This window comes from Ornithodoros turicata, unplaced genomic scaffold, assembly GCF_037126465.1.
Source record: "Ornithodoros turicata isolate Travis unplaced genomic scaffold, ASM3712646v1 Chromosome16, whole genome shotgun sequence".
Classification (NCBI taxonomy): Eukaryota; Metazoa; Arthropoda; class Arachnida; order Ixodida; family Argasidae; genus Ornithodoros; species Ornithodoros turicata.
In genome coordinates, this window is record NW_026999320.1 from 1,581,431 (window position 1) to 1,609,040 (window position 27,610).

Consider the following 27,610-nt stretch of genomic DNA (forward strand, 5'->3'; position numbering starts at 1 on the left):
TTCGCTTCCTTAGCAATTATTGCTCTCAAACTAACCATTGTAAATACAATCGCACTCAATCTGTTTTCGTTGCGATGCATAAAATTCATTATAGTGATGACAAAGAAGTCACATGTATTATTTCAGTTATAGACATGTTCATTTTGATAAATGACAATTGTCCTATCCGAAACTCTGAAGTTTTCGTTTGTGGTCTAGATTGATGAATTGATAATGCATCATATAGTGATGTCTTATTATGGGTCGCTTGAATCCAGCGTTGAATAATGCAATCGATACGTTGTCGCCGTATTTGTATCGCTTAAGTAAATTGCACTTAGCTGCCACGAACTTGCGCATTTTTTTATTGATGTTTCCTTTTTTGTATGAAGATTCTTTAATAGTGTAGAAGAGAGTATTGAACAAAAATCGTCCGATGGCCCACCGCAATTGATATGTTCGTTGAGTTTCAATAATTGATCATGCAGCAGACCTTGTACAACAATATTGAGCTTGTGCTCATTCGCCATCATTGTAAGAACTGGTAGAAGAAAATAAGTACGTAGGAGTGGTTGTTGAACACATCACGTAATAAGATTTTTGATGTACTTTCCATGTCAATTGTCAGATTTCAACAAATTCGTAATGAATCATGCTATATAGACCGCTTGTATATGATCATTTGATCTCACTGCCTTCTTGATGAATTCAATGCCCTTTGCAATGATTACAAGTACATCTGGTCTTGAGTACTCCAGTTCTAAGTACTCCAGTACTCCAGAGTTCTTCTTTAGGGGATCTCAATAACTCCGCAATGAATCCCAGTGGTCAGTGGCGCAGATATTTTTATAGCTATTGCAGACTCGGCGTACAAATTCTTGCACCTTCAATTCTGTAATTTCTACCATATCTCCGAGTAGGACCATGTCTAGGACGTACTGAAATACAATGACAATGGAATCATTTCGAGGCTCTTCTTTTTCGAAGCATTTTTTGTCACATCTTCCCATGACTTACGGTGACCAGTGCAAAATCTGTGCATATTCAAGTGTGCGTCTACGCTTAATTACAAGCATATCTGTGTTCATTTTATCATTTAAAAATGTTTCATGCTATCGGGCTTAGAATGTTACTAATATCCCGCATGAGAATTTGATTTGGAACTTGATTTACAAATATTTGTGGTGTAAGAAAAAGACGTGTGCGTTCAATGACTGTGTACAAGACCGCGCGAGAATCCTCCCCTCCCTATCCTGACATGGGTGTGGGGTGGAGATTATGGTCGTCGGCTTCCATCTCTCGCTTTATTGTTTGAATCGACTGGCTGATCCTGACTGTTCATTGTAAAAGGCAGATTTCTGTACAGACTCTGTGGGGTATTCACTCTGCTTGCTTATAAATGATTTGTCTGAATTAATTATTTTTATACTTTCTCTCAGGTGATCACTCGATTGATATTCTGTGAGTTGGGAATTACGTATGCATGATGCATTAGTTGTGTTTGTTGATTTCCTCTATAGGAAAACTTTTAAATAAAAGAATGACTGCCTGAAATAATTGTCTTGTATTTGTATTTGTGTATTTGTTTTGTTTGGTGGTTGTTTCATTAATAACAACAATTTCTGAGTTGGGAAAGCCTCATATTCCTGAGTTGCATTTTAGATATGTTGTTTCTGTGTGATTCATCTATGTAGAACCGGATGCCTCTGGTATTGATGTCTGTTCTTACTTTTTGCTGGGTATTCATTGTTTTGATAGAAATCTTGTGTTCAGAATCGAATAATGCCAACATCTATTTGCGATAATTGCACAATAAAATAGATCGCCTAGCTTGTCTGGCCTTGAGAGCATCTAGTTTGCTGAAAGAAGGAAAATGAGGCCAGTTTCACCCGAGTTCAGGCAGGGACGTCCCATCAACCTTCTCAATTTTCATTTTTGTTGTATTTAGAAGTCCACTGTGCACGATGATCAACAGTGGTAAAAGTAATAATTTCTACCGAACAGTTTTCGTGCACAAAAAATCGAGAAAATCCGGCAAAGATTTCAAGCGTTTCAGTTTTGCTGTGTTTGCACGCGTATATCTCCCGAGTTTTAAAAGATATGGTAGTGATTTTTTTTTATGATTTAGTATGCCTACAAGCCAGCAGTGCGAGCGCAAATTCTGGTGCGCTGGTGCAACGCTTTGTGCTATAAAAATGGCGAACATAAACTCTCGCGCAGTTTTGTTCCAGCTTCGACGTGTGATTTCTCTTGCTGTAGATGTCCCTCATTACCATACTTGGTGTCAGTTCACTTAGCTTTTAATGATATTTCATTTGATATATCTATCATGTGTATACCCCCTACAGGTATTTGCTGAAACCGGCAAATGTTCAGGCATATTAAAAAAAAAAGTATTTTGCGCACCGGTTTCTCGAAAAGGCCCGTTTTGATTTCGTTTATATTTTTCCAGGAAATGGCGCGATGTTACACCTATCATACGACGTAGAAAATATACTTGAAAAGGCGTACACTGGCGACTAACGCGGCCCTATTCTGCGTGCGTACGTGTCGGAGCCTGGCTGGCGGTAGCGCGGGATGGCGAGCCTCCTGCCGATGCGTCCTTTGTTTGGCCAATACTGTCTGGCGTTAGCCTTACGTGAGATATTCGTCGACAAACTTTTGGCGTCCTGCTGAAGAAAGAATCCACCCTTAGGAGTTCGTTAGTTCCCACAAAACATCTGAAGGAAATCATACGTTGCCGGAAAGCAGTACTTCGACAGTAGGTCAAGGCAGGCAAATCCTCTCTGCTGCAAGCTACGTAAACGGTGATACGCATACTAAACTATACAAATATATATTGAGTTAGGATTTGCTTTTTTCAGAGTTCTCGCAAGCTCCTATGAAGCTTGGGTTACTTCATTTAACGATATTTGTAAGTTATGCAGAGGGCTTTCAGCACAAAACGCGTGTTCTGTGCTGAAGTTGCAGCAGTACATTTCCTCTCAGAGATAAGAAAGTGGGCGTGTCATGATATTCGTCATAATTAGTAACGTTCAGAGCAAACCTATGCGGGAGAAAATTATTAATCCACCTTCCAAGACGCACATAATGTGCTTCGATTTCGCTGAAAACTGCACAGTAGCTCCACTTTTAGAAATAAACTTCACCGGATAGCACGCTCGTAGCCAAACGTCATCTCGAATGATATCGTGATCAGCACTGATTTGTTGAAAACCAGAGGCGTATGTTTTTGTTGTGACACTTATGCTGTTCATAATTGTCACAAAAAAGGCGTACGCCCCCCGTTTTCAACAAATCAGGGCAAATAACGATATCATTTGAGATGACGTTTGACTAGGAGCGTTCTATGCGGTGAAGTTCATTTTTAAGAGTGTAGGACTAGCGAAATACAAGCGTGTCACTGGGGAAACACACATTTTCATATTCACATGCGTGGTAACAGCTGGCACAGGAATGTATAGTTTTGGTGTGGTGAGCGAGGACTTGTGTCACGATTCAGCACTTTCACTGTTAGCTTCCATCGATATTGACGAGTGGCTGGACGAGAATATTTCTTTTGCAGCTAATGATTTACGTGTGATTTACAGGAACAGGCCACGACAAAATTGCGTGTGACAGGATAGGTGAAATAATCATGCACTATGTCAAGAGACCTAGCTCGCGTTCACCCGAGCAGGACGCCATCCTACCGTCACAACATATGATGACGTGTTTGCCGAAACACCTAAAGCGCGTCCATTTACTCCATCTACGCGCGGTGGATGTGGCTTCTCTTAGATTGCACAAGAAAAGGAAATGGTTAAATTTATACCGCATCAAAGTGGTATACAAGGTTCGCATGCATGGCAAAGCAGGGCATTGGTAAGTGGAGGCCGAGAAACGTTTATAGCTCGTACCGTGAACAGTGAATGCAGAAAAGTGACGCTTTCATAGACACTGAGTGAAATCATTTGTCGCTCTTATTGGAAAATACTGCTTCTGCTTTAACTGCCTGTTAAATAACCGGCATACCACTTTTGATTACACAAAGTTGTCCCTTTTCTTGTAAGACATCGACAGATATCCGCCATCCCGCAGTACCGCCAGCCGGGTTGCGACACGTACGCACGCGTTGCAGGGCCTTGTTTATCGCGCTGCACGCCTTTTGAAGCATAATTTTCTGACATCAGGTGTCGCGCCATGTCCTGGCAAAATATAAATGAAATCGAAAGGGGCCTTTTCGAGAAACCGACGCGCAAAAGCCTCGTTTTTCCGAAGTATGCTTAAACATTTGCCTGTTGCAGCAGATACCTGTAGGAAGCATACGCCCGATAGATATATGAAATGAAAGAGCAATAAAAACTTAGTGAACTGATACCAAATATGGCAATGACGGACATACACAGCCAGATCAATCACACGTCCAAGTTGAAAAAAAACTGCGAGAGGGCGCATGTTCACCATTTTTATAGCACAAAGCATTGTACCTGCACGCACTGCTGGCCTGTAAGCATACTAAAGCATAAAAAATTACTACAATATCTTTGAAAACTCGGGAGAGATATGCGTGCAAACACTGCAAAACTGAAATACTCGGATTCAGGACCAGATTTTCTGGATTTTTCTGCACGAAACCTATTCGGTAGAAATTATTCATTTTATCACTGTTGATCATCATGTAAGATGGACCTTTAAATATAAAAACCAAATGAAAATCCAGGAGGTCAGTTGGACCTCCCTGCCTGAACTGACGTGAAACTGGTCAGGAGTGACAAACCCCTTGGAGTGACAAAACAGTCGCAGTTGGTTCGCTTCGGCTGTATAGATAGAGCGATAAGGTCTCCCAGCTTAGAGGACAAGGGTGAAAAACTGAGAGCCTCTCATTGTACCATGTATATTTTCTCTGTGTTGGATACCTTCATCAATGTAAGGTTTGTAGCGTCCGTTAGAATGAAAATTGTATAATGTTCGATTAGATTAAGTCACGATGATGATTTGATGATGGTTCAAATGTCAGATTATTTTCTTCTGTTGTTTACATGTTGAATAATGCGGCGCTCAGAGTGTTCCTCTGTGCTTCAGCGTTAAGTCTGGCTAGTCACAGTTGCAAGGTGTTAAATTTGTAATGTTTTGTATTTTCATGCATGCATCTGTTGTTTGTGTGTTAGATGATGCGCAAGTTTGACTCTCTATTAGTGCTAGCTCATGATAATGTTGTGTTGTGTCATTATTTCCTTACATCTGTGCTATGCACTTAATAAGATACTGATTAATTAAAAGCTGTGTCGTGTTGGATCAAAACATATGTAACGTACATCCCATGTTGTGCTCAGAATTTCTTAGAGCGGCTAATAACAAACATGATAGTGAGGAAATTATTAGTGTTGCAATAACGGTGATCACGTCTCACTTTTTGATAATGAGACAATTTTGATTGTAATCGTAATGACTAAGATTGTCTTCTTCAACTAGATGTTGTGTCCTTTGATATAGATTTTAATTCCTCTTGTGTACGTATCGTCTATCTGTGTTCCTGTGGTGTTTCGTGGTCTCCGTTGTGCACACTTAATTACACTCTTAAACATGAACTTCGCCATATAGCCATAGAGGAGCCTATTTTGAGCCGTCCATTATGCACGTCTCAAAATAGGCTCCTCCTCCCGTTCTCAACAAATCTAGGGCGAGAACGTTGTCATTCGGGATGATGGTTGGCTAGGAGCGTGCTATGTGGTGAAGTTCATTTCTAATAGTGTACTTACATCTATTACAACTTGTAATTGAAATTAACACCCGCTATTGTTAGTGTTAGTGATGGTGGTCACGTCTCTGGACTATTTATATTAAAGCTTGAAATTTTGATTGTTATCATACTGATTAAGAATGTCTTCTTCGATTAAAAGTCACGTCCGTTTCTCCTTATGATAGAGCAATGTTTCACTATTATTTCCCTACATGTAACTGTTGTTCGCGTGTTGGACGCGTCGGTTTCGTTTCTCGTACAGCGCAAGCTATTGATTGTGCTGTGTTGGAATAAGGCATATTCAACTTAGCTTCCCTATTGTCCTCGCAATTGCTTACATCCATCAGAACTTGTAATTTACTCGAAATTAAAACTCCACTAACGCATTGATGGTGCTGACCTATAGGAATATTCGACATTTTATAATTAAACTTGTAATTTTTAATGTAAGCATATTTATTAAGAATGTCTTCTTTGAATAAATGTGCTATTCCATTTTACGAGGGACGTTCTCAGTCAAACCCGGGGCCTTTCATTTTTCACAAAAGTAAAATAAATTTCCAGACGAGAAATTAGTTTTATTTTTCAACATAATCTCCAGCTCCACTAATGCACTTCACGCAGCGCATGCAATGCAGCGTTTCACGAGGGCTTCGATGCCACCAACGTAGGAATCCTTACTGGGCGTAGCAGCTATGATCGGACCGCATTCTTGACCTCGTCGTCGCAGCTGAAGTGCCGGCCCCCAAGGAAGCCTTCACGGCCGGAATAGATGAAAATCGCTGTGGGCGAGGTCTGGACTGTAAGAGGGATGTGACAGGGACTCCCAGCCAAGTTACTGTAAGGTGCGTGTCGTGAGATGCGCGGTGTGCGGGCGTGCAGTGTCTTGTAGGAGGAGGACTCCTTTGTTGATGAGGCCCGGCCGCTTTTGCTTCAGCGCCTTATGCACATCACTGAGAACCTGGCAGTAATATGCACTATTGATGCTGGTGCCACTGGGTAGAAAATCAACACGAGCAACGCCAGCCTTGTCCCAGAAAACCGTGGCCATGACCTTACCCGCAGACTAGGTGCTTCGAAACTCCTTGGGAGCTGGCGAGCCTGGATGGTTCCACTGTTTTGAGGCGCGTTTAGACTCAGGAGTGAAATGGTGCACCCACCTTTCCTCACACGTGATGATCTAATGAAGCAACGGCTCTCCTTCAGTGTCGAAACGGTACATTAGCTCTTGGGAGATTTCCAGTCTTCTCTGGCGTTCAAACACGGAGAGCTGCCTCGAGACCCAACGGGCACTAACTTTCCAAAACTGAAGGGGTTCATGAATGATAGTGTTCAACGTTCTCACAGAAAGGTCCGTCTTTCGAGCTAGTTCGAGGCATGTTATCCGTCGGCCCTTCAGGATCAGGCACTCCACAAGTTAGATGTTCTCAGGAACTCTGACACTGGGCTCTGAGCTGCCCCAGCCGGGATACTCCTGCACTGATGTACGGCCGTCTCGGAACCGTTTGCACCACTGAAACGCTTTGTTGCGGCTAAGTGTATCGTGGTCATTCTGAGCCTGATGTCTGCTGTGAATTTCAGAGGACTCTACGCCTTCATTCGCGAGAAACTTCATGACAATTCGCTGTTCGATGTGCGCGCTTACCTCGTTGTGGGCCACCTTGTCCAGCACATGTCTTTTGTTTTGCACAAACTTCATGCATTGAATGAAAAAGAAGTGGTAGAGCATTTTGTATACTCAGGAGACAGAAAGTACCGGTTTGACTTGAACATCCCTCATAATTCTGATTAACTGAAAACTTGTGTGTAAGATTATTATTAATAAAAATTGTCGTTTCGTTTTCGTTTCTTTGCTTCGGTGTGATACCTCTGTCTTCACTGCTATTGCGTCGTACCTGTAATAAGTAAGTGTATTCTTTATATGTATTTTCTATTAAGTGTACGATCTTGCGTTTTGTTTCTTCTGTTTGAGGTCGTGAAGGTCTTTTGGCTCGATTTTTCTCCTTGGCGTCACGATTGGCACAATTCTCAGCACTATTGGCATAACAGTTGGCAATATAATTGGCTTTAAGAAGTATATTTCAAGTTATACTTTTGTGTATGAGTCACCTTTGCATGTATGTGCATGTTATAAGTGTACGGGCCGCACGCTGGAAAAACTTCGCGAGTGCAGTCGGGCCAGGGGACAATAAACGGGCCTATGAATGATCTCGTTTTTCCTACGGCGCTTATCCATACTACTCTTGTTGCTCAATTTACAAATTAACTTCTTTGTGGATGATGTATCACTCAATGTAATTGTTAACGGCAGCAGTGTTAAGGTGAAACTTAAATCCTACATGCGGTTCATGCTGGCGACAGTAGCACATATTACGGTTCCTTTTGGTAGGCATATTCCGTGCATAAGCAACATCTCCTTTACTTTCAGACACTATCTTGGAAATATCCGAAGGGGAAACAAATGGTTACTTCTGGTGAGCCACACAGAGCAGTGGTCATAGTCATCTCCGGCATCCTTCGGGTAAGGCTTCAAATATTTCTACTTTTGCCAGGCATTGTTAGACGCAACATATTACAATGAAGTGCACTCGCTGAAATAGCACCGACCCCGTGGAATCTGTTGTTGATGTGTCCACCTGCTGATCCCAAGGTTACGGATTCGAACCAGACCGAGGTCGCCAGCAACATGGTGGCAGGACACGACGCCTCCGCGTTAAACACGGTGTACTGTGTGCTGACATTCCTATGCACATTAACGAATCCTGTGGTGGCCAAAATTAATACCCCTCTGTAATCACTCATGATGATTGTTGTCCAATTGTTGTGCGACGTAAAGCCGCAAATTACAAACAAAAACAGTACGTGACCGCTCCTTTGAGCTAGGTTACTATTCGCCTTGTCATAGTAGACTATATTCTGGGGCCGGATCCAAGCTTCTCTTATTAAGCGTTCATTCAGACGATGCAACTTCGTCGGTTGCGCTCCATTGAAGTTGCAGAGAGTAGGCTGCTTTCACACGGTGAGCAACTCGCCTGGCGCGTCGTAGTATTGAACGAGCTGGTGATATAGACAGTGAGCATGTAGCACGAGAGTGTGAACAGCGAATACTTGACAGATCGCAATGACGTATTCAGTGGCACATTCTCGTGAAATGCTTTACTTCAACCTCGTGGGAGCATATATGTTACTAGCCCCGCGTCGACCGGGATGCAGAATTTACGTCACAGAAGTGACGCCACGACAGCCAGCCATTGCGATTGGACGTCTTCAGAGGAATAGCCAAATGATGGAAAGTTGCGCCAAAAGATTGCGAGAAGAAGAGTGGGAAGATGGATCCAGCAGCTGTTGCAATCGGGTTGCGCAACCCGTTCACACGGCGCGACCTAGTTGAACGCCACTAAAATCCTTGAATCAGTCAATAACGGCACAGGGACGAACCAGAAGTAGCAGGACATGTCTCATCATAGGCAAATAACAGTTTATTGCAGATGTATACAGTGTGGTCCACCAACCATCATAGAAATTCATAGTTCATGTCATTTAATTCATTTTTCCTGACAGAAACATTTGCCACATGTTGGTACCATTTTATTGGTTGAAATTTACTTTACTGAATTGAACTCCGAAATTTCTTGAGTGAACCTGACGCTTAATTATCGGTGTAATCAGTGCACAAATCGACACGGGTCCACGCTGGGTAAAACACACGTGAGACTGAAGTGCCAAGACAAACATGATTTAATCTACCTATCTACACCTAGTTACACGACGGTGACCTGGACAGACCAACACGGTCTCGGTTTAGTCTCGCAGAGTGCGGTGACCTCCTTTTTTCAGCGGTGGAGTTCTTGCTTCGTTGGGTTGCATAGTGTACACAGAGGGACGACACCAACACACGAGCAGCTAAGTTTACTGATCTGGTAGTAGTTTTAGTCCGAGTTCGAGGAAACTCGTTACAAGTAACTTGTTACTGTAACTAAGTTCCTTTTTTTGATAACTTGTAACTTAACTCGGTACTTTCGCGCCATGGTAAGTTTCAGAGGAACTCGTTTCTTTTTCAGGTAACTTTGCCAAAGTAACTTAAGTTAAATTCCAAGTTACTTTTAACTAGCTTTTCAGTCACGTCCACATATTTTCAATCAATGAGAGTATTTTATTCAGGAAGTAAGAACCGCTGCCATTGAAACGAAGATGAAAAATATGCGCCCACAGCGCGTAAGATGCAAAGCGTCCGAATAGACCTCTACCAGAGAAACGTCATCATGACATTGGTAGACAGACTGAAGCCGAAACAAATCGGAAGGAGAGGGCTGGTTTCCACGAACGGGCACTTGTTCGCCGCCTCCCATTGAAAGAAAAGAGGAACTGAGGGTCGCGTCGCTCTAAGGGACCATATCGTAATCTCCTCAAGACTCTGGCTTTCGGTCGCGACCTTGTTCACCTCTAGCTTCGAGCGTAGTTGTGTTCTACCAAATTTGTGGCGCTGTCAAACACTATGACGTCATTTGTTTACAAACGGGGAGATGTGTATTGTTCGACGCAAACGAGAACGATCTAAGCGTGTTGTACTCCTACGCAGGCAACTCAATGTCTAAGTCAACTGCTCACGCGCGCCGCTCCTGCGTAATGCTATTTTGTGTCCGAAGTAACTTGGAAGTAACTCGTTCTTTTTTTAAATAACTCAGTAATTGCGAGTTACATTTCAGGTTGAAGAACTTCGTTATTAACTCGGTTACATTTTCCACACGGCAACTTAACTTGTAACGAGTTCATTTTGAGGGGTAACTTCTCAATCTATGGTTTTAGTAAACTTTGCTAGTCTGAGCCGTGTGTTTGTGTCATCCGTCGGTGTGTCCAGACTCTGGCTCTTACATAATGGAGTTCCTCCACCAGGTAACCTGCATATACGGTATCTTCTCAGTTGCTTCTCTGGGCGTCGGTGAATCCCATTTTGTTCAATGGGGGCTTGAGTCATCACTACTGTGCGGGTGAGTCGGTGGGCACCTCCACGGAACGCGTCTCCACGGCGAGGCAGCGGTTGGAATCGCTGGGACGCCTCCAGAACCTCAGTGGGCGATGTCGTAGAGACATGGATAACTTGACTGACAGATTTCCTGGTGCTCCTTGCTCCACTTTTTCCCGTTTAAGTGTTCTCCAAGGTCCCGGCCTTGCTCGTGACCCAGAATGACCGGTCGCTAGGCGCAACCCTGTGTATTTTGAAGACACCTGGGCAACGACGGTCTCATCCAATGTTTGTCGTGGAGGTTTCCATAGATGAAATAAACTGCGATACTAGCAGCATGCATGACCTTCACAGCGGAAATACGTTCCTCGTGGTCATTTTGCGGAGGGTTGTCAATTCCGAGCCATCGTTTCAGCCTCGTACTTTAGGGATATTTTCTCTCAATCCCGGGATCCCGGAGCGGGATTTCGTAATTACGGTGATTCAGATGGTGCTCCCGAGGCCATTTACCTCAAGTGACAATATCGGTGTGTTGTTCACTTGAGCGCTTTGCCAATTCTACCTTTTCCTGAAGGAAAACGCTCGAAAATGCGCAGAATAAAGCTATTGGTAAAGGAATGAGGCGAAATTGTTGCATTTTTATAGTGATAGAAGTAAAGTGGACATTCTGGAGTGGCGGAATAGTGTCTGAAGTAGACGTGTGCGCCGCAGCCGCTGATGTTGAAAAATCGGTGCGGCTTTATAAGCTGCCCAATTCGAATTGTTCTCCATAAAAAAGCTCTCCTGTACCTGATCTTTTTGTTTGTTTGTTTTTTCTTGCAGGATGCATGTCCCAGGCTTCATTTGTTGCGTTTTTGGCAGCAGGAAATAGGAAGTTCATCACTGATATGCTGTTTATGGTTATTTGGGCGTTGTTTCACAGTCGACCCTGGAGGAAAAATTCCCCGGAAACTTTTCTTTCCATTGCTGCAGATTGTTTGCCGGACATCGACTAGCGGGACAAAATAGATGTCATTTTTGTAGTTGGGGTATATGGCCACGCGAATATTCTCTCGAATAAACTATGTAACTAAAGGATCACCAATCACCTAAAATTCATGCATTAATGTTTTAATGAGGAAATTTCGCGCGCAAGCAAGATGCAGAACTGAAGATATTCCTCGTTGAAAGCCATTGGTTGAAATATGCATCGCAGAATGTCGTTATGCCAATCAGCCGAAACGAGACGTACCCACTTTCCTGGAGCACCAACAACATCAAATAAGCAATGATGGTGTAGTGGACAGTTTCGCCGCTGAGATTCCGAGCGCGAGAAATGACGCGACCTTCGCCTTATCTGGGTTGGAAAGCGGCCTGTCTGGCCATCAGATTAGCGCCTACACCAGTCAGCTGCTCCATCGCTCCAAAGCATTGGTACTCTCACGTGGATAGCCTGTCTCTTTCTGCGCCCGAAAAGTGCGTGTAGTGCGTTTTGTATGTACCGGCGACACGCATTCTGTCAGAGAAGGTGTTTTAAATCGGGGACTTATAATGCGCGCGAAGCGTGCCAGTCTCATGACCAGAATTCAGGGACACCTCCTGTGATGGAGGTTCTGCCTGATAGCAGAAGAACATGTAAGAAAGCGTACTTGAAAGAGAAGTATGAGGCGAAGAGGAAGCAAGATGGAAAGAGGCATGGGCAGACGAAAAGGGGAATTTGTACATGAGATTTCGCGCGAGGACCCCGGCTATCAGCACCACTTTCCCAAAGCAGAATGAAAACGTGATGAATCAGCTCTGATCACTTTTGCCAAGCTTTTCTTTGCTGTACTGCTCCTCAGAATTATGGGCTGCTACTCGTAGCGTATGGAACGGGGTGAGTGGCACTCGTAAGGCTGGTTCTGATCCATTTTTTTTTTCTCTGTCGGGAATGGGGATGCCGTCGACGATGATAAATGTTTGTCCTGGGGCGACTTCTGAGGTAACTGTACCGGCGTATGTGTGACAGCTTCTGAGAAAACCTCAGAAATGATCCTACATTATGAAACGAATTTGTTACTTGCACCTACACTTCAGTTTCTTTTTGGCCTTATCATGAGGACATGTCACTGCTTAATTCCAAATTTTGCGTGTTACAGTCTCTGCCGGCACCATCAAGAAGGTTTGTCGGTTACCAACATCATCCCCTAGAAAAATGAAGATAAACACACAAATAAGCGGAAGAGTGCTTATTTTCAGAATATCTAGAGGTGGCAGCAGAGTCATGTTCGACACAAAAAGTGATTGGTCAACCAACACCTCCTAGATAGCGTCGGGCCTGCACGCTTACGTCGCCTATGGAGGCCTGTCCAGCCTTGCGATCTGCTTCGCGCTTTCTTCTAGTTTGTTCTTTCATTTACTTCATAGAAGCATCCACAATAGTAAGAGCAGGCCTTCGAGTGTGACGCAGACCTTCTAGTTATCTTTGAGTATCTTTGGTAAACCCTGCTCAAATAAGTCCGACAAACCGAGAAAAAGGAAGAAAAGTGCAATCGCAAGCTGTAGTGATAAGATGGTAGTGACCAACGGACGTCATATCAAAGTTTCCTTTCCTCGCAACAAGAGTAGAGTCGCGCAAACGTCCGTCATGTTTCTCGCAGATAATCGTCATTCTTCTGGATTTTTTATGGGCGTCTGATTCGCTTTATTGTGAAATAGGGTGAACATGATAGACAATTTTACAAAACCGTTCACATAACGTGGCTTGCGTGAATCAATCAGTGGATAACATTCTGAGTCTTACACAACTGCAAATTGGCGCCTACAAGCATCATAACCTTACAAACGTCTGCTAACACTGCTTTAATGCGCTTGCTATTGATAACGTGAAATAAGAGACATCAACTAGCCAGCAACGGCAGTCCTCTCAGTCCCATATGAAGACACTTTGTAATATGCGAGAAACGGTAAAGAAAAACCCTGTAAACCCTGCACCTGCACCTGCTTAATCCGCAGGTTCCGTGGGACGTGCATTACTTGATATGACAGTTTGATTAAAATGCATGGGAAGCCGTGTGACTGCGAACCAGAGCACATTCTTAAGGATGAACAAACAAACTTTAAAAAGAGAAACAAGAATTTCGAATCCGCGCGCCTTGCTGTTGTAAAGATGGCGGTTAAAGATGCTCTCTGCTGCTCTGCACCTTGGCATTCTGCAAAGCGGGGACTTCCTGTAACGATGCTGTAGGTTCGAATGCAATGGAAATTGGTATCCCTTTCACATACTAGTCATGTTATGCCATAGTGCCTAATAAAAGCCATCGAGGAAGAAAATTTTGACGCTCTTGGGGCAAGCAGCAACGACGATAACCGTTGTCAAGTGGAGGAGCCCGTAGGCTTTTTCAGAGCCTTTGAAAGAAAGAAATCTAACCGTCACGCACCTCCCGCCGTAATCTGGACGGGAGGTCCAACGTCTCTATGACACTTACCACAGGTCAACAGGTCCCCGTCAGCCCTGCCAAACGACAACGGGTAGGGAGCCCTTCCTCTGCTGATCCCGACAATCCACAGACCGTGAATGTTCCCAATAACACCATGGACACTTCGGTACCGCCAGATCCTCAGCAGACAGATGAGATGAACGATGGCAACCTTGCCACTTCTCTTCATGACCCGTTCACCACTGTCACCTACAGGAAGAACCGAGCCGGCGGTATTCCCATACTGTTTCGACCAGCAACTAGTGACTACTCCTTCTGGAAGGAGAATCCTAATGCGGTCGCTAGTGAGATACGCCTGCTAGCCCAACAACAGGTTACGCACCACCGTTTCCACCGAGATGGTCCTCTCTTCGTCTCCGTACGGTCCGAAGCAGCTGCCCGCAACCTTTTGTCAGCTAAGTGCTTAGCTGGGATTCCGGTGATACCATCAATACCCCAATCGTACGCCAGAAATATGGGCAAGATATATGATGTTCCAAGAGAGTATTCGAACGACGACCACGTGCTCTACCTCAAAGACGCAGGGGTTTTACCTGTACGGCGACAGGTTCGGCATTCCATGGCAGAAGATGGCAGTGATGTGTTTACCCCGTTACGGAGCGTTATCCTGACTTTTGAACCTACAATCCGACTTCCCCACCGAATTGCCCTTAGGTTTCACACCTTCACAGTCCAAGAGTACATAGAAGGCCCCATACAGTGTTATAACTGCCAACGATTTGGCCATATTGCACGAAATTGCCGAGGTTCTACACGATGTGGCATCTGCGCTGGGCCTCACCGGAGATCAGACTGCAACAATAAAAGAGAGCCAAAGTGCGTTAACTACAAATCCAGCCATCCCGCATCATTTTCTTTATGTCCTGTCAAGACCGCCGCCACCAAAAGGCAGCAAGACCGGGCACTGCGAGTTCCGTCTGACGCTCCTAGGGATGGTAGTGCCACACTCCCGTCTCGTACAAATGCACAAGAATTTCCTGCACTAACCCCTCCATCTACACCAGGTGAACGAGGGTCGCTGAACACAGTCGCGGCTAAGCCTATCACAAGTAGCCACCCACTTGCCTCCTCGTCCATCAAGGCAGATTACAAACACTTACGCCAGTGTGACGGAACCAGCAGGCACGAGGAGACAGTTACCCTCATCAGCTTCTGAAGATATGCCTTCTCTGGGACTCTTCTCAGCGGTACTCGCTGCCGTTAAGGCAATTGTCTCTGCTTTTCCTGGTGTGTCGCAACTGCCCGAGGTTCAAGCGCTTCTGGCACTGGAGGCATTATCTTCGCATCAGCATGACGGCACTGTATAGAAAGGTCATGACAATGCAGTGGAATCCTCGAAGCCTACGTAACAAGCTCCCTGATTTTAAATTACATCTACAACAGTACAAGTTCCCTTTCACAGCTATATGCTAACACGACATGGATTCTACACATCGCCGTTAATCGATACACAATCTATCGATCTCATCAATCCCCTGACAGCAGAACAGCGCTATACGTTCGTAATGACCTCGTTGCTGCACCCATCGGGTCAATTTGTCATCCCTCTTATGATTACGTCACCTGCAGGATCCGCCTTGGCCCCATGCTGTTAACGGTCGACAGTCTATATCCGTCCCGCGGTACAGGTCCCGTGGAGTGACCTCGAACGCTTAGTTGGTTCTCTGGAAGCCCCGGCGCTTGTGCAGGGTGACTTCAATGCACATAACTCGGCCTGGGGAAGCCGAAGGACGGACGGTAGGGGAAGGAGGTTGTTGGAGGCAATGGAGAATAATAACATGTGCCTGCTGAACAACCGCGAGCCCACTTACATGCGATCCCCAACGTCACTCGATGTATTGGACATCCCGTGGCGCTCAACCGACATAATTCGCCACTTGTCGTGCACTGCGAACGTCGACATGGGCGTTGGCCGAGGTAGCGATCATTTTCCTCTATATATTTCGCACGACAGACTGCCCCTCTCAGCCACTACTGGACTGATTTCTTTCACAAACTGGAAACTTTTTCGTGCGGGCCTCAGAACATCTGTCCACACCGGTATGTCCCCAGAGGCTCTCTCTCAAGCAATTACCCGCGGTATTCAGGACGCGGTGGTCATGTTACCTAGTGTCAAGCTACCTAGTGTAGCTTTTTTCCCAGTACTCTGTGTCCAATGTTGGATCAAATAAAGTCATTATTATTATTATTATTATTATTATTATTATTATTATTATTATGTCTAAAAGGGTAACAGGCCATGTCGGTCATTCCCCAGCAATTAACCACTTTAGAGCATTACGTCGCCGAGCAGAAAGAACGGCTCGTCGGACAGGGCAACTTACGGACATTGTGGAATACCGCCGGATGAAAGCTAAAGTAACACGAGAACTTAAGAACGAGGACAGGAAGCGTTTGCGTAAGTTTTGCCACCACCTTTCACCGTTTGATCCGGCCACGAATATCTGGCGGACAATCCGATCCCTGAAGGAGGCGCCCCTCAAAAGAATCCTCTCGCGGCCTTGGCTATCGTTAAAGGTGTAGACGAAAACACGCTAGCGACGGACTTCTGTGTGGTACTAACAACTCCGGCGGCTGCCTCGACCACGCCACTACACCGCAGTTTTGTCCATAGTTTGACGGCTGAACTTCACCAAGACTGGTCCCGTCCCCCGGAAGTTATGGACCGCGACTTCACACTAATCGAGCTAAAGGCAACGTTGGAGCTTGTGAACGCCGGCTCGTCCCCTGGACCCGATAAAATAACCTATGCCGCCCTACGAAACCTTGACGGGCGGTCAATCCAAGCTCTCCTTCATGTGTATAATACGTCTTGGCAACAAGGATTTTTACCACATACATGGAAGGAGGCATTGGTTGTTCCCATCCTGAAACCAGGCAAGCCCCCAAATGCCCTATCCTCCTTTTGCCCTGTGAGCCTGACAAGCTGTGTGGGGAAACTGATGGACAGAATGGTTTTTGGACAGAATGGAAAATTCGATACCGCCTTGAAAGCGACTTCTATCGAGTAGCGCAGAGGACACGCCAGACTCTCACTGGTTTCATAACTAAGGACATTATACCGCCGGAAGCCCCCTGGTCTCTACCGGTACCGCCCACTTTTGTACGCCTCCCAAACCTTCTGGAAAGAAGAGATCAGGTCCCCCCTCAAGTCCTCCGAGCCCATTTTCATGCTCTGGTAGACAAGAAGTTTTCTACGTTTACGGCAGCATATACCGATGGCGCATCCCCAAACAACAAGTCCGCCTCAGCATTCGTCATACCATCCGAAGGCGTAGTGCACGGAAGACGCCTTTCACATCCAACCTCCTCCACAGCTGCGGAACGCTATGCCATCATTTTCTTTCTACAACGCATCGCTGATTTTACATCCCGGAAATGGGCAGTCTTTACAGACTCCAAATCTCCACTTCACGCAATTGAAAATTCCGGCATACGAGGCCCATCCGCACTCCTAGTCACAGATGTGTAAATGGCTTACCACACTATCTACGCAGCAGGCCACAGGCTAGTTCTCCAGTGGGTTCCGGCTCATTGTGGTGTCGTGGGGAACGAGCAGGCCGACAGCGCCGCAGAAGCAGCACTCTCGTATCGGAAACGGACCAGTATTGTTATGCAGGGAGGAGACCGCCGTTCAATTCTGCGACGCCTAGTGACACCGCTGGCTTCCCGCCAACGGACAACCGACATTCTTCCCCCTCTATGGTGAGCAGAGTTGATCCAACGCTCGCTTTCCGCATGTCACGAAACACCTCTCGTCAAGATGCTGCATTAATCCACCGAATGCGCCTCGATGTGGCCTTTACAGCTCAGTGGCGTTACCGCTTGAGACAAGTCGACTCTCCCACCTGCTGCCACTGTGGTGTTCTTGAGGATCTGGAGCATATTCTTCTTCATTGCCCTCACTACCAACCTTCCCGAACCACACTCTCCGTGTCTCTTCGTCAGCTGGACTCTCGCCCCTTCTTCCTATCGAAATTGCTTGGTCCCTGGCCCAATCCAGCCCAGCAACGCTCTGCGCTCAAAGCTCTTCTGAACACTATCGGCCTTCGATCGTTATTATGAAGGGGCTGGTTATTTTATTCCCCATATTCCCACCAGCAATGAGGTAGAGTATCGCCTGTGGCGATGAAACTCCCCACTCTCCAAAGTCAAAATAAAGTTGTTGTTGTTGACGCTCTTGCCTTGCCGTAATCTCAAAACTCTCTTCACAAAACGAAGAAAGGTACGACCCTCACATCGAACTAGGGAACATGAAAGCTAGAATCGACATCTGCACCACTGAACCAACAGCCCAGAACGTGCCACGTGACCAAACGCAGGCAGGCAGCGTTTGAGCGACAAACTTTGCCTGCCTGCGTACTGCTGATGCGGCCCAAGGAGGCCGAAACAGCTGTCCAGTACTGGCATGGCGACGTTTGACTTACAAGCATATCCTATACGTGCAGCCAGTGGTGACTTAGCTCACCCTGACGGGAGGAATCACGTGTTACGTGACCTTCTGACGCCATCCGCTCAAACGTTGCATGGGGTAACTTCGCCAATAATCCTGGCGGTTACCGTGGTACAGGGAGCTTCCCAGTGAAGACTACTGAGGGATGCACGCATGCTTTCTGTGGTCCCAGAGCAAGAGGGTTAGCACGCCCCTCTCTCTCTCCTGTGCCACTACCATCTCTCCCCTCCCTTTTTCACCCTCCCCTCTTCTCCCTCCCCTGGGTACACCGAACCTTCCCCCTACATCACCCCCACCTGGAGCATCAAACCTCCCTCAAACGTTCCCTGCGTGCGTACTGCTGGTGAGGCCCAAAAAGGGTGAAACAGCTCTGCAGTACTGGCATGGCGACGTTTGACTTATAAACTTATGCTATACGTGCAGCCAATGAGCTCCGGCTATTTTTTTCTCTAGTATATATAGTATATATATATATATATACATATATATATAGGTTGAGGGAAAAGGACTATCCAACGGCTACGATGTTTTACAGAAGTTGCAAAAAAAAAAGACGCGGAAACAGATTTTAGGGAAGTTACAAACACTAGTTTATTACATAGGGAGACGTTAACAAGTAAAATGGGCAAGGGGTCGACGTTTCGACAGTGGCACTGTCTTCGTCAGGACAAAAGATGCGTAGGCGGTTACACATTAGTTAAATAGGTTTGGTACGTGACGTCATAATCGGTACGAGCACGCCACAGGCGTTTGTCAGTGACAAACGCCTCACTGACAAATGCCTGTGGCGTGGTCGTACCAATTATGACGCCACGTACTAAACCTATTTAAGTTATGTGTAACCCGTCTTTCCTACACCCCCAATGTTAGAGGGTGAACGAGCACACTGTCGCCTCTTGCGTCCTGGAAAAAGATTAAAAGAAAACAGAAAATGCAACCCAAGATAAGGGCAGTTCGATAGCGTCTCCCGATACACGTGCCTTTCTTTTGGTTTCGCAAGTGAAAGCTCATCTTCGACGCATGAGGCGGCACTGTGGCGGCATCTTCGATGCATGAGGCTCCTTCACACTCTCATATTGGAGGTGAAAGAAAGACGCGTCTCCGAAGATGCGCAATGAACAAGATAAAGAAAAAAATGTGTTCCTTCACGAATTGTTTGCGGACGATCTACCGAACGGATTTTTATTCTGAAAACGGCTAAGATATCAGGTCACCGAAGGAAACAGCACCTAAAAAAGAACTACCGTAAAATTTACGTATATTTTAATCGCAGCTATGTTGCCGGACTTTTTCCATTAAAATTACGGCCTCTTCGGGAGAAGAACTGCCGTTAAATTTACGGTAATTCTGATGTAACCAGAATGCTGGTTTTTGCCCGTGAAAATTAAGGTATCTTACAAAAAATGCAGCCGCAAAATTTACAGGGATTTTAATGGCAGCTATGTTGCCGGCTCTTTCCCGTAATTATCACGGCCACCTGAGAGAGTCGGCTTTTGGTTGATGTGCGGAGTGCAGAGTGGAGGTTGAAGTGTGTTCCCACAAATGGTGGAAACAGCACCGTAGGATGTGTAATTGTGTGTGTGTGTGTTCCTTTAATGAAATTGCAAGTCATGCAGTAATGTGTGACGCAAGTCATAGGGTACAGGATCGATCATTTATTGTACATACAGGGAAAGGGTGGAAAAATCTGAGATCAAAACAACATCTTAGAATTGCAAAGTACATTAAGTGTATCTGGCTACCAAGTAAAATGTTCGCTTACACTTCTGATGTTTTCGAAGCAATCCCCAGAACTTCTTTATAGGTTGTGACTCCGTTCTTCAGCTTCCTGCCCCTGCACAGCTGATACACATATACTCCTGTAAGAAAGAAAATGCAGGATATGTAGTACGACAGTTGCTACCATTGGAATGTAGCTCCACATTCATACACCTCTGCACATTACATATTCAGTATGGTGGCACTAGTACACACACCTTTATGGTGCTGGCTGAGTACTTTCCAATACAAGCGAAGAGATATCTTAAGCTCTTATAAGTAGTAATCACTGGACACAGACTGCCGCCAACTCACAACTAGCCTTAAACACGATTTAATTAGCAATTAGCACATTAATCAGCATCATCCAATGAGTCATCACACTAATTGGGGAGCGTCTAACTCGTGTTCAGGCCAGCTGTGAGTTGGCGGCAACCTGTGTCCATAAAAAAGAAAAAAAAATAGATAGAGATAGAGTGGAGAGAAGTAGTTTAGTTGAAGATCAACGACGCCATCTTGAAGAAAGCGGTCCGGAACAGCCGCTGACCACCGCTGGGCGACGGACCACAGAGGCAGGTTGCAAAGCATCTGAAGAGGACGATGGTATTCCTCTACATGGGTCCTAATCGGCGATGATGGAATGTCCCAGCGGGCAGATGGACGTGGCCTCACGCTAGGACGGTGCCGGTAGAACTGGCTGGCAGGCGCAGTGGCGCACACCAACAGAGGCATGTCGTTGTCATCGTCGTCCATGGGCCGCCACATCACTCCCCCCCTCAGACGCGGAGCGGTGCGTGCGGTTGAGGCTCGCGTCGATATCATGAAGAGGAGAATGATGACGGCTCATAGATGATGGACGACTGGGCACACGGCTTGTGCTTGTGGCTGTTGATGCAGCAGCAGCGGGATGGCGGGAACAAGAGCGCTGCGATCTGGGCGGGTTCCAGAGATGAGGTGTGAGTGCTGAGTCGTTGCTGATTACATGCAGTGGCTGCTGATTCCGTTGAGTGCAAGTTGCTGAGCATTGAGTTGTTGAGCGTTGATTGTAGCTGAGTGAATGCGTTGAGCTGCGTTGCTGAGAGCTCATTGTTGCTGGGTGAGTGGGCTGTTGAGTGGGCGACAGTACAGCGACCGGTACGTAAGCGTGGATGCTGTTTGTCACCAGAGAAGTGCCGGGGAGGACCATCGTGAAGCAGGTGGAGGCCGTAAAGTCAGCTTGCTGTGGTCTCTCTGCGAGTCCCCGGTGCAACTGTGGCCCGGTGCGCCTTGCCTGCTAGAGGGTGGTTCGCTGCTGGTTTGCCGGAAAATTTAGGATGTTGCATGGCCGAATTATGCCGAACATGGTGTTCATTGTTCGGGTCACCAAATGTAGAGGACGATGGTATTCCCCTACATGGGTTCTGACCGGCGATGATGGAATGTCCCAGCGGGCAGATGGATGTGGCCTCACGCTGGGACGGTGCTGGTAGAACTGGCTGGCAGGCACAGTGGCACGCACCAACAGAGGCACGTCATTGTCATCGTCGTCCACGGGCCGTCACATCTTCAGCTGTGACCACGAGTTCTGAACATCCTGTGACATCAGCTGTGACGTCATCATGGCATGTCTGGGAACGTTAAGACAGCTCTGGACATGCAAGCAGAAAAACTCTTAGTACAGAGGCTGTGAAAGCAAGAGTAAACATGTTAACCATTAATAGCTATCAACAAAAAGAATCAGGCACAGAAGAAAAACAGCCCACCACAACAGCAGTCACGAGGAGCGCCCAACGATGCGGCGGCTCCATCCGACAGCCAGGCACACAACTCAATCATAACTCAAGCACCCTCTAGCAGTTACATTCTCGACTAATCTTACGACCAAGTTATTAGGAATTACGCCTACGCTACTCTCGTTCCCAAGGCAGAAGCAGATAGAAAATGGTGGGAATGCCCGGACAACAGCACCAAGCGCCCGACATGCACGGGCATGAAAATCGCAAACAAAAAAACCGTCCGAGAGCCAGGCGCAGAACTGAATCGTAATGCTTTTTACTCCTCTATAAAGTCATGCTTGTGGTTTTTATATACTTTATATCAGTCTTGTGGTTGATTTCTGAACTAATTTAATCGCAAAATTATTAAGAATTGTTCTAGCACTATTCCCATTCAGGGCGGCACTATCGACATCGTCAAGACAGTGTCCCTTGTCAAAAAAAATAGAAAATAGAAAGTTAGAGGAAACAGAGGAAAGCATGCATGTCCGGGCATGTCGGGAGCGCTATTACACGAGGACAAATCACACGACTGCTGGGCAACACAGGAAAGCAAACACAGAGAAACACTTGAACACAGAGAAACACTCATCACAAAATCCACCTGCATCGTCGAACCCCATTCACCAGTGACGAACCACACATCCATACCGCATCAGAGGATAACGGAGCCCCACCGAAGCTACGCTTTTCCAGTAATGGCCAGCGCAATTGCTAGGAACAGAATTAATGCGTCCACACCCGCCAGTGTCCAAGAGAGAAGTGATTCCTCGCGCCTCTGCAGACCTTTCACATTGGATGTGACATCATCCTACTGTTTCCGGGCTGCACTGTTTTTTCCACTAATGTCAAACCCATCACCTCTGAACAAGGTCCACCTGAAACAATACAGTCGCGGTATGACGTCGTCATGCAGCTGCGTGGCTCAAGGACGTGTACGCTCTAGACAGGGGACCTGTTATTTATTGAATCACTATCCCAAGGTTATTTCCTTTATTCAACTATAATGATTGCATAGGGAACTACTGCAGATAAACATCATACATGAGAGGTGATTGCAGGAATTAAGCATTTCATTCCCAAAGTCTAACTAAATGAGACTGATGAGTACAGGAAAAACAAAATAATGGTTCAGCAAGACATGTCCATCCCATCCGAGAGCCAGGCAGCTAACTGAATAATGATACTTTGTTCCTCATGAATAAAGTCACACACCTGTCCCCCTTGTGGTTACTCTCTGAACTAAATGAATCGCAAAATTATTAAGAATCGTTGTAGCTCTGCTCCCATTCAAGGCAGCACTATCGACATCGTCAAGAATGTTTCTTTGCGAAAAGAAAATACTACATGTAGAAGGAAAGCATGTCAGAACAGGTCTGGGCATGTCAGCGCATGTTTGTCAGACAACAAAGGGAAAAAAAGCAAAAAGAAACACTTGAACAAAGCACAGAACTATTTCTAAGCACATGCACTCCTCTTATTCAAAAAACAGTGCTCATCATAACTCCGTCCAAGACAATACACACCATTTTTCTATTGCTATACTTTTTTCCAGTAACGGTCAATGCATTGCTACAGACACCTGAGACACTGCGTGACGTCGTCACATCCTGTCTGAAGAAGACAGTGGCAAAGACAAACACTCCTATTATTTATTGAATCGCAAGGTTATTTCCTTTGTCCGACTCTTAATGACGTTCACTTTTACAATAAAATTCAACAATAAAGCACCGTGCATGAATCTTGATCTCAGCGATTTTCACCTAAAAGGCTCATCATGGTCATTAGAATCACAACACTAGTAAACTACCACTGCTCTTTTAAAATAATAAGTGAGACCACTCAACATCATCACCAGGCTTATGTAATACATGACCCTTTCTATGCTGGTATTCTCGTTGTCTGAGGCTACACCTGCGACCAAAAAGGCGCGAAAGCCTGGGGGCAAAGTTACATTCGGGCACGACAAAGCACAAGACTGAACGCCTTTACGGGAATAGATATATGATGTGACTGCATTCCCATTATATTAATGATTTTCTATCATGCGTTGCAGTTTAGAAAAACTACTACAAAACTATAATGTTAGGAGCCTACTAAAATTCTACTTTCTATGGAAACTATAATTGCCCTGTTACTTGGATCGCTATTAATCAAGCGCTCCATTTTTTTCTCTCTTCCCATTTCAGTCTTGTCATGCAGTGAAGCAGACTCACATCCAAAATAATTAATTTACACTGAGGGTGCCGTGCTTCAGAAATTCCTATCCTGCGCTCAGATGCAAGCGTTTCTGCACGAATACCTATAACAGCTTACTTCTTCAACATACCGAGCTCCTAACAACATCTAACAAACAAGCAGAAAAACTCACTTCTCATGAATTCAGCTTTACCATGCGACTTTCTTCTGCGTAAAATTGGGGAATGGGCAGCAAAAATTGCGCACACTTGTGCTGGAATTGCTATGGCTTCAAAAACTAAAGCATATGCTAATAAACTAAGAAAAAGACACTCATGTCTGGTATCAGATAATTCTTGCATAATGCTACATACACAGCCGCATTATCCCTTCGTAAAGAAAGCACAGGACAAGGGCACACAAATTCCTTTAAGCGAGCAGTGAAAAGGCTTAAAGGAGCATGGAAAGGAAATTTAAATGGCTGAAAATCGTTTTAAATTTGTCAAGCAGTGTGTAAAAATTATTCTCGTAAAATATTTCGGCTGAACAATGTTTCGGTACAGCGCAATTCAATTTATAAAATCGCTTCCGTGGCGGGAGGCTCGCGCGCTCCAGCCACAAGCCACTCCCCATTGACTGTAACGTCAAACGTTAAACGTGCTCTCATTCGCTACGGAAAATTCGCCTGCTTCGGACACGGCATGCTCCTCGATGACAGCGGTTCATTATGTTCTGTGGGTTTGAGGCATAAAACAGTGGTGCAAACGAACAATAAAACATTACGCTTATAATGATAACGCGATCGTGTGTCTTATAGTCATTGTTTTTGTTTATTATACAAGTCTCCAACTTACGAAAAGTGTCAGCGTCTTACATGAGGCGATACGCAGGGTGGCGGTTCGTGCTGTTCGCGAAGCGATGCAATATGACGCGACTCACCTCGTATTCGTTCCTGGGAAACAAGACAAACAAAGTACGTTCTTTCTATTTGCAACTTATTGAACTAGTTCAGCGATCGCAACTTCCACTCGCACTGCACCTGCACGTCCCCATTCCCTTTTGGAGGAGTGCCTCAATCCACACGCGAGTTCCCGATTTCGTTGCACTGCGTGTCTTCACCGTGACACCGAAAAGAATCGACTGGAGGCAGACTGATCAGACGATCAATGTTTCCGACACCATGTTCTGTAAAAAGAAAATAAAAAGAAAGGCGAAAATGCGAATGCGTCTCTCGGTAGAACAACGCGCGCGAAAGAAGCCCGCCGTCACCTTGACAATTGTCCGTGTCAGATCGCAGCCGAGGTCACTTGCGAGCCCTAGGAGTGGACGCAACGTATAACGTCACATCGTGACGGAGGTGCCCGTCATTTCTCACGTGTCTTCCACGGGAGTAGGAGAGAGCTCTCCGCACTCGTGAGAATCAATCGACTGCTGCGCGCGATATTTTTCCCGCGAAGTGGGGTTGTTTGTTTGATTTTGTTGGGTGTTCGATATCTTGATGAAGTAAGCAGTGCTTAATTTTGCAGTCATGGGTTTTTGAGCAGAAATGCTGGTTATCTGAGCACGGAGTAGAAATTCCTATATATTTCTCTGCTCCATAAGAAAATTTGTGCGTCGTTTTCCAAGCAGACCGCGCTTAGTTTACGCATAATAGAAAATGAAGTTGTGTATGCTCTATGATTTTCCTTTTCCCCGATGAGCAGTATTTTGTATGCGATGTCGCATGTCTGGACTTGTTCAGTATTGTCTTTCTTGCTGTAATTTTTACCCTTCGCTAATATCTTGTTGCTGCCATGTTGTGCTAACCGTTGAGTTTCGTAGCAATAAACGGTGATTCTCCGATTATTCCTGAGCGGTTTGACTTAAGCCTTTTCCCTGCTCACTTAAGGAAATTTGTGTATCCCTGTCCCGTGCTTTCTTTACGCAGGGGCAATGCGACTGTGTATGTGGCATTATGCAAGAATTATCTGGTGGCAGAAATGGGTGTCTTTTCTCAGTTTATTAGCGTGCGCTACGGTTTCTTGCAGTTACAGCTATTGGGGCACAAATGCGTGTAAGTTTTCGCGGTTCTTTTCTTCTTTCACTGCTTTTACTCAGAATGTAGGTGAGGGGAAAAATTCAGCATCCAGGTAGAGCAGAAGAAAGACGCTCGACAGAGGAGAGTTCATGAGAATTGAATTCGTTTGTTTTTCGTTATATGTTGTTGAGCGTCAGTATTCACTTTGCTTGATATGTTGATGAGTAAGCTGCATGTAGTTATAAGTATTTGTAGTTTAAGTATTTGGAGAAATTTCAATAAAGCACCTCTCCTTGTGCATTCCTGAGCTGCTGTGTGCGCGCGCGCATGTGTGCTTTTTTCCTGGTTTGCGACATCATCATAGCATGTTGGCTTGTTTAGCAGTCTTGCAATTTTACCCGCCGCTATTATCTTGTTGTTATCTTGTGTTAACCGATGAGTTCCGTTGCGATGTCCGGTGACTCTGCTATTATTCCTGAGGTATTTCTGAGCTTTTTCCCTGCTCGCTTAAAGGAATTTGTGTGCCCTTCTCCTGTGCTTTCTTTACGAAGGGACAATGCGGCTGTGTATGTAACATTATGCAAGAATTACTGATACCAGACAAGGGTGTCTTTTTCTTAGTTTATTAGCATATGCTTCAGTTTTTGAAGCCATAGCAATTCCAGCACAAGTGCGCGCAATTTTTGCTGCCCATTCCCAGATTTTACGCAGAAGAAAGTCGCATGGTAAAGCTGAATTCATGAGAAATGGGTTTCTCTGCTTGTTTGTTGGATGTTGTTAGTAGCTCAGCATGTTGAAGAAGTAAGCTGTTATAGGTATTCGTGCAGAAACGCTTGCATCTGAGCGCAGGATAGGAATTCCGAAAACGGCACCCTCAGTGCAAATAAATTATTTTGGATATGAGTCTGCTTCACTGCATGACAAGGCTGAAATGGGAAGAGAGAAAAAATTGGAGCGCTTGATTAATAGCGATCCATGTAACAGGGCAATCATAGTTTCCATAGAAAGTAGAATTTTAATAGGCTCCTAAAATTATAGTTTTGTAGTAGTTTTTCTAAACTGCAATGCAAGATAGAAAATCATTAATATATAGTTGGAAAGCAATCACATCATATATCTGTTCCTGTAAAGGCGCTCTGTTTTGTGCTTTGTCGTGCGCAAATGGAACTTTGCCCCCAGGCTTTCGCGCCTTTTTGCTCGCACGTGTATCCTCGAGTATACGAGCATAGAAAAGGTCATGTATTACATAAGCCTGGTGATGATGTTGAGTGGTCTCACTTATCATTTTAAAAGAGCAGTGGTAGTTTACTGGTGTTGTGATTCTAATG

At 45.3% G+C, this 27,610-nt stretch overlaps 1 protein-coding gene across 1 annotated transcript in view; it reads left to right on the top strand.

Moving 5' to 3' along the window:
* LOC135372661 (uncharacterized) overlaps positions 1–27,610 on the top strand; it is a 260,959-nt gene that overhangs the window by 199,910 nt on the left and 33,439 nt on the right. Inside the window, exon 17 of the mRNA XM_064606160.1 lies at positions 8,130–8,222. Within this exon, the coding sequence (XP_064462230.1) occupies positions 8,130–8,222 (93 nt within the window). The remainder of the gene's footprint in view (positions 1–8,129; positions 8,223–27,610) is intronic.